General features: G+C 40.9%; 1 protein-coding gene across 1 annotated transcript in view; it reads left to right on the top strand.

Moving 5' to 3' along the window:
- Nucleotides 1–628: 628 nt before the first annotated feature.
- The window catches only part of IMPACT (impact RWD domain protein), a 28,750-nt gene continuing 20,933 nt past the window's right edge, over nt 629–8,445 (top strand). Inside the window, exons 1-4 of the mRNA XM_029922695.1 lie at nt 629–768; nt 1,843–1,971; nt 2,950–3,002; nt 5,101–5,163. Coding sequence (XP_029778555.1) covers nt 733–768; nt 1,843–1,971; nt 2,950–3,002; nt 5,101–5,163 — 281 coding nt within the window. The 5' untranslated portion in view covers nt 629–732. The remainder of the gene's footprint in view (nt 769–1,842; nt 1,972–2,949; nt 3,003–5,100; nt 5,164–8,445) is intronic.

Here is an 8,445-nt window from a genome sequence, read left to right as displayed (position 1 = left end):
TGGGTAATGAAACAATGACCATTACACAGGCTGGCATAACTAGAGTCTTGTACAAAAAGTGCTTTTAGGCAAAATGTCTAAGAACGCTAAAACAACAACACACAAAACCCTCAAAAGCTATCACAATACAACAGTTGAGTGGGTAAGTTTTCCTGCACGCTTTCAAAATGCAACCTGCTGTCTCCTCTCGTTTTTTTGGAAAACCAAACCCATCCTTGCCGAGATTAGACAAAATACCTTAAAACACGTTTTTAAAAGCCCAGAAAACAAAACAAACCAAAACCCTGCCTTGAAATGCAAAGCCGAGTCTGAGCTGCGGACCGTGGTCGAGTTTCTCCCTGGGACGTGGCAGTAAACCCGACTCCCCAAAGTTTCCCGGGGCCTCCGGGGTATACCGCGGCCGCAGTGGGCGACCTGAAGCCCCCAGCCCCGGCGTTTCCAGGACGCGGTGGCCAGAAGCCCTCCAGTCGCTTCTGTCGCGGGACGACTTCACCGGGCGCCACGAAGGGGCCGAAAGAACGCAGGCGCCAGGCAGCGAGAGATACCCGGCTGCGGAGACCCCTCGCATCACCTGGCCCGCAACCCGGAAGCAGATGCGGGCTGCGCAGCGCGTCCCGGATTGCGGTTCCGGGTCTGCCGCGCCGCTGCCCGTGCTCCGCTCCCGCCGCAGCGCCCCTCCCCCGCACTCCGGACCTGGGCAGGCGGCGGCCGCCCGGCTGCTCCCGGGGCCACATGGCTGAGGGGGACGCAGGGACCGACCAGAGGCAGGTGAGGGCCTGTCGGGGCGCCGACCTCCAGGTTCGGCTCGGCCTCGCCTCGCCGTCCCGGGCCTCCTCCGCCGAGAGACCCTCTGCCCGGGGCCGCTCCCATTCCCGCCCGCGTCGTCCCGGCCTCCAGGCGCGCCGTGTGCTGCGCTGCGTCCCATTTTCTTGGCGCCTGTTCTCCGCCGATCGCCCTCCCGCCAGCCGCTCCCGGGCGTCGGCGGGCTGGGCCTGCCCCCGACGGTGTCGTCGTCAACCATCTGCACGCGACGGAGCAGCTCCTGGCCGGCGACAGAAATCCGGGTTTTGCTTTCTGCCCTGTCGCCACCGGCTCACCTTGGACAAGCCACTTCTCTCCAGTTTCTGCCTTTGCAAAGTGGGCAATAATAACACAGACCCTGGAGTTCCTTGAGGGCCCGCTGGATCTGATTCTTGATAGTGCGCTTTCCCTAGTCCATGGCTCACGTGGGCCCTCCTAAAAGCTTTTCCTCCTGGGCCCTGAGGCCAAAATGAGATGATTCAAGGATGCATACTTTGCTTCCCCTTTACACCTTTAGATCCTGTAATTTTTCCTCTTTAACCCCAAACCAAGAATAATTTCTGGAATGTGTTTAGGATTTGATTACCAAAAAAACCCAATAACCACCCAGTCCTGTGCCTTAATCCAAAAGAAACAAAGGAGATATTAAGTAGGACTGTATGACTAATAATATAGCAAGGATACTGGGGAGTGGGAGTGAGAATGACCTCCTAAAAAAAGGTAAAGCAGACAATATGTGGTCATCTTTACACTTGTAAATCATGCAGTAGGGTATTGGAGTGCATATATATTTTGGCTCAGTCTTGGCCAAGAACCCAGTAATGTTACAGGAGGCTGATCCCAGTCCTTGGAGCGGTGTCTGGCAACCACTTACAGAGTAGAACGGGGTGACTGCTGCTAAGACTTGGCAATGTTCCTTCAGGTATCCTTTTAAAGGCTAGTCATGTTAAATGCAAATACTTTATAAGGAGGAAGGAAAACTGGATTTTAGAGTGTACCCATTCATTGACTTTTTTTTCCCCTCCCATCAACTTCTTACAGAATGAGGAAATTGAAGCGATGGCAGCTATCTATGGCGAGGAATGGTGTGTCATTGATGACTGTGCCAAAATATTTTGTATTAGAATTAGCGACGATATAGATGACCCCAAGTGGACACTTTGCTTGCAGGTATTTTCCCTCCTTCTCTATAGTCATTTTCCGGTTACAACAGTGACTCTGTATGATTGACTAATCCTGTATTCCTCTGACTATTGTGTGACTTCTGAATTGTCTTTTATGTTGTTGGCTTTTGTTAACAATTGAGTATCTAAGCCCTGGGTAATGAAATCTCTGATCAGGCCAAAGACACTCATTAATGCATTGTCTCAATCTTTCCTATCCCAGTTATTTAAATTAGGTATTCTTACTGTACCTTTGACAGACTTTGACAGACTTCCATTCTTTGTTCTGTCCATTTAATAGGAGAGGGTTTAAACCTGGAAGAATGGCTAGACCTTTAAGAGGAAGAATAGGTTAGTAATTTAAAAGAGTTTATAAAGCAGATACTTCTTTATTAACTGAGAATCAGTGTGGTTAAGGTAAATAAATGAGAAGATGAGCATAGCTTTCTGTATTAATGCTCATTCTTTGGTGACTGCCTCTATTTTCAACCTAAAAGTTTTTGTCAGCGTTTGTCTTTATAATAATACTGATTTGGCAACAACTGTGTATGGCTGTCTGTAAAGCATTAGCTATTTAATGTGTTTAACAGTGTTTAATAGATTTTTTTGAGTGTTTCTTCAGAAAAATACCCAGAACATGCTATAGTGCCACTCTATTCACTTGACGTTAAAGTAGAATGCCCTATGTCACGTTTCTTTTCCTTTCCTCTTTGTCCTCCCCACCCTTAGTTCCTAGCTTTCACTGCTTGTATACTTTCTCTGTAAATAATGCACTTCTTAAAAAATTGGCATTGTCGTTAACAACATATTTAAAGTGGTAAGTATAAATATGAGTAGGCATTTCTCTCCTGAGATTGAACAAAATGATGGCTTTGTTTTCTAGTTTGGCAAGTAAGAAATTTGTCCAGTGACTAGCTTTATAAATATTTTTATTTTTGAGCCATGATGAAGTATAAACAGATTTTTTTTTAAAACTGCTTTACAGGTGATGCTACCAAATGAATACCCAGGGACAGCTCCGCCTATTTATCAACTGAAGTAAGCTATATTTCTACGTTTCTGTTCTTATAAAAAGATCATACTTTTTAAAGATTATTTCTCTCTGTTGTGCATTGTGTTTATATAAAATACCGTTCTTAGGAAAATATATATAGAAATTAAGACCACTTTTGGGGGCACCTGGGTGGCTTGGCTGGTTAAGCTTCCGACTCTTCATTTCAGCTCAGGTCGTGATCTCATAATTCCTGGGTTCAAGCCCCGTGTCAGGCTCTGTGCTGATAGTGCACAGAGTCTCTTTTTCTCTCTCTCCCTCTCTCTCTGTACCACTCCCCTGCTCATGGTTGTGTGTGCTCTCTCTCTCAAAATAAATAAACTTTATTTTTTAACATTTAGTCATTTTTAAGAGAGAGAGGCAAAGTGTGAGCAGGGAAGGGGCAGAGAGAGAGGGAGACAGAGAACCGGAAGCAGGCTCCAGGCTCTCAGCTGTCAGCACAGAGCCTGATGTGGGGCTCTGACTCACAAACTGTGAGATCATGACCTGAGCCAAAGTCAGTTAACCCACTGAGCCTCCCAAGCACCCCTTTTTTAAAGTTTATTTATTTTGGGGGTGTGTGGTGGCTCAGTCAGTTAAGCATCTGACTTTAGCTTAGGTCATGATCTCATGATTCATTGGTTCGGGCCCTGCATCAGGCTGTGGCTGACAGCTCAGAGCTTTGAGCCTGCTTTGGATTCTGTGTCTCCCTCTATCTCTTTCCCTCTCTCTCTCTCTCTCTTTCTCACTCTCTCTGACCCTCCCCTGCTCACACTCTGTCTCTCTCTCTCTCTCTCAAAATTAAAATACATTAACATTTAAAAAAAATAAAAATAAAAGACGTACTTAAAAAGAACACCTTTTGGGCTTGGTATAAAGCATTGAAATAAAAAAAGGATAAAAAAACACATTGCAGAATGTACTTCGTGTAAAAGAGAAACACAGGGTTCATAGGGATAAAATAGCTACTGAATTATGTTTAGAGAGAGAGAGGGAAATCTTTCTCTTTAGACAGCCTGGTTCTGCTGACCTAGCAATACTTCCTTGACCTGCCTCTGTCTGAGAGTGCTTGCGGTCTGGGAATTACCCGTGCTTGGTGCTTCTGATGCTTCTCCCTGCCCTTTGTTGTGAAGGGACCATCTTCTAGCAGCGGAAGCTTAATCTTAGTGAGTCATACTGATTGCAATGATCTTTGATCAGCTTTGCCCACTTGACCCCCTAAGATGTATAAACTTGTGTGAAGAGAATTCCGTTAAATCGCCATTATTAAAATTTTTTATCTACCAGTGGGATAATTTTTTTATGTGTCTTAAAACAGCAGTAAAATTTGCTAATGATAATGGTTCTATTATTTTTAATTTTTTTATTGAAAATGATAGATACAATTTTAGAATGCTTATAAATGCCCTTTTCATGAGAAGCTGATATGTATTTTTGCAGTCATGTGGTAACCACTCTATTTGTTAAAATTGTTTTTGAGACACTATTTAGAAAAAAGTTGGCAACTCATGACAGTGTCACAAATACTGTGAATCTGGAAATTTGGATTCTCGAACCTGTTCTGCCACGTATGCAAACTTGGACAGGTTCATGATATCCTATGAATTCACTTCTGGGTTTTAAGCCATATTTTAATTGAATAATATCAAGATTTTCTTCATCATGGTTTCCTGGGAGGACACAATGAGTTAATGCCAATGATACTTTTTTGGAACTGTATAGATTTGTACAACATAACATCTTAATAAAAGTAGGTAATGTTTAAAAGTTAACTAAAGGGGTCCCTGGGTGGCTCAGTCAGTTGACCTTCCGGCTTCAGCTCAGGTCACCATCTCACAGTTCGTGGGTTCAAGCCCCGCATCGGGCTCTGTGCTGACAGCTCAGAGCCTGGAGCCTGCTTCCGATTCTGTGTCTCCCTCTCTCTCTGACCCTCCCCTGCTTGCACTGTCTCTCTCTGTCTCTCAAAAATAAATAAAAACATTTAAAAAATTTAAAAAATAAAATAAAACTTAACTAAAATAATTTGTAATTTAATCAGTAATTTCTGTTTGAGATATAAACACAATCCTTGAATAGTCTTCTTTATTGTGTTTTATTTAATTTTAGTGCTCCTTGGCTTAAAGGGCAAGAACGTGCAGATTTATCAAATAGCCTTGAGGAAATATATGTGTAAGTAACAAATGATTTTTAAAACTTCTAATTGTGATTTCATTGTGGGTTTTTGTTGGAATTGATATGTTAAGGCCTTTTCTGATCTGTAGTCGACACGTTATCCACTGCGCCACTGGGCCGTCCCTGAAGGCCTTTTCTAAACTTTTTGTTAAGCTGCCTTTTTCATTAACAAAAAGGATGCATTTGAAGAGTCTTTGAAAGAATGGTTATATAATTATATATATACATTTTATATGATTTCTACATAGGTAAAAAACATGGTAATAATTCAGAACTAATAGCTATAAAAATAGTGGATTGTGAAAGTAAACCCAGAGATACTGCTCTCGTTTTGATATTTTCACAGGCTATGTTAAATGAAACTGATTACAGCAGAACCTTGTTGTAGGTCAGAAGACTGAGTCTATTGATACACACTCTTTTTCACTCTTTCATTCAAGAAATACATGACAGGCACTGTACTAGGTCTTAGGTACACAGAGCAAAACCAAAAATGGTCCCTGTTTTCATGGCATTTAGAACTTACTAGTAGGAGAGATATTACTCATGACATTGTAAAATGAATGTAAAACTGCAGCTCCGATAAGTTCTGTAAAAGAAAGATATTAATGTGCTATCTAAATGAGTTTGAAACAAGATATGAGCTACTCTAGGAAGTCAAGGATGACTTATTTGACTTCAGGGCTGAGTTACTCAAGTGAAGATAACTAGTGAACGACACACCATGTGTAAAGGCTCTATATCAAGGAGCTTATCAAGACCCAGGGTTGGTGGTATGAAGTGGGAAGAGGGCGGGGAGAGGAGGGAGGATGGTGGGGCAGTGACCTGGTGAGGTACACAGGGGAGGTCATGCACAGTCTTGGAGGCCACGTGAGGGAATGTTGTTTTAGTCCTAAGACTGGTTTTCAAGTGGTTGAATGACAAGATAAGATTCTGACTTTCAAAACACTGATCTGTTTCTCTGTGGAGAACTGATTGGAAGGGAGCAAGTATAGATGTGTTAGGAGGCTAATGCAGTAATTCAGAGAAGATGACTGTGATTTGGATTCATTTTAGTAAAATATATTAATTTAGTAAAATAAATAGTGTTTTAGAATCAGTTTTAATGTAATACAGGAACTGGTAAGCATTGTCTTATATGTTCCAGGTGGCCACCCCATTTGGTACAGTGTACCCCTGGGATCTCGGTCAGGTTCCTTTCCCTCCTAAAATATTTAATTAAAATATGGTAAGTCTATGGACTTGATTCTGTTCATTCCTTTCTAGAGAAGTGTGGTCTTCTTTGAGTCCCAGGTTTACACTTGACCCTGGAAGAAACCAAGAATGGCACGTATCAATAAAGGATAACCCCAGTTAGAGATTCCTCAGCATATAAGTATTATTTCCTCAATTAAATGTTTTCCTATAACTTTCTCTAACCTTATCGGTCATTCCAACTTTTATGCCAACAAACTTACTTTTGTAACCCTTTATTTATGCTTATTTACCAATTTATCTCCTCCCTTAAAGTAGAATAGAATAAATATACTGCAGATTTGTTCACCAGTGATGTTGTAATTATACATCTTATGGTCATTTTTATTAGTTCTTAATCTGTAACTTATGCTGGTATTGAAGTTCCTCTTTCTTGAAAACCTTTCCATATTTGGATACTATCATACTAATCATGTTCATAAGTTAGATTTTTCTCATACTTATGCACAGTGTCGTGTACTTAGAAATGGCTTCCCATCTTCCATTTTTCTGTGCAAAAAGCCTCCCTTTTACTAAGAGATCCCCTCCCATAGGACACAATTTGCTGTTCTTCCTAACCAGTACAGTTGAGCTGTTTGAGAATTAGGAAAGTTCAGAGATTATAAAGCAGTTTGTTCTAAATATAGAATTGTGATTTATACTGTCTAGCTTATTTTAAAAAGCTTGAAGAATCCTAGTCTAATGGTATTATTTTCACACAGTGGTCTGAGTACAAATAAACACTCTTTATTTTGTGACAGCCTTTAATATTTTTCCATAAATACAGCAGGGGGCAGCAAATTGAAAAATATTATTAGTTTTGAAAATTAGTAAGTGTATGAATGTAGTTTTTAATGTTTATAGTTTAATTATATTCTAAATATTATAACACTATCAAGATTTTCACATTAACATCAATGTGTACGTAAAATTTGATTTTTGCCTAGACAGGAAGGTAAGCCATGGTTTGTTTCCTTTCAGGTAGGAAAGCAGGAAGTCAGAAAATTAACAGTTTTTCCCATAAGCATTTATTGAGCATCTCCTTTATGCTGCACTTTGTTAGGAGTTTGGAATTTAAAAATAAAGATAAATGTGTGCCAGTACGATATGATGATGTAATTATTGATAGGTTTGGACCAAGTGCCGTAGAAGCATTTTTAAAAGAGGTTTTAGCAACATACTATCCCTGGGCTTGTGGGTGAGGTTGTAAAGGAGGATTCCATTGTGAATGAGACCTTGGAGCATGGTGTTTGCCAGGTAATCAAACCAAAAGAGGTTTCTGGTAGAAGGAACTGCATGAGCAAAATCATGTAGATGTGAAGTAACCTGATGTCTTCAGAGTTTAGCAAATAGTTTAAGATGCCAGGTATAAATTAGGTAGGGGTAAGAAGAAAGAACCTGTAAGTTGGGAAGGAAATTCCGACATTATGTTGTAGGCTCTAAGTGTTTTGCACAGAAGAGTGATGTAATCAGATTTGTATGTCAGTGTGAGAGGTAGATGGGCTGTGAAAAGTTGGAGGGAAGGGACACCATAGGAAGAGCAGTCAATAACTCGGGAGGGAGATGGTGCAGGCCTTTTTAGCAAGGCAACAAGAATGTGGATGGAGAAGAATGGTCCATTAAAGAAATAATTAAGAGTATAGACTGGGGCAGTCGGTTAAGCGTCCAGCTCTTGGTTTTGGCTCAGGTCATTATCTCACAGTTCAACAGATCAAGCCCCATGTTGGGCTCTGCACTGGCAGCATGGAGCCTGTTTGGGATTCTTTCTCCCTTTCTCTCTCTCTCTCCCCCTTCTCTCCTCCTCTCAAAATAAATAAACTTTAAAAATTAGAATATTGACTAGGATTTGGTGATTAGATGTAGATTAATTTATTTATCATACCTTATTTTTGATGAAATATTTTGCATATGAATATTTAAATCTATGAAAGTAATTATTTTAATAAAGCAAAAGGTAAATGACAGATTTTTTTTCCATAATATTTTATTGTCAAATTGCTTTCCATACAACACCCAGTGCTCTTCCCCTTAAGTGCCCTCCACCAT

This window comes from Suricata suricatta, chromosome 14, assembly GCF_006229205.1.
Source record: "Suricata suricatta isolate VVHF042 chromosome 14, meerkat_22Aug2017_6uvM2_HiC, whole genome shotgun sequence".
In the NCBI taxonomy this organism is placed as follows: Eukaryota; Metazoa; Chordata; class Mammalia; order Carnivora; family Herpestidae; genus Suricata; species Suricata suricatta.
The sequence above is the reverse complement of the archived record's forward strand: the minus strand, read 5'-3'. Positions and strand labels throughout refer to the sequence as shown.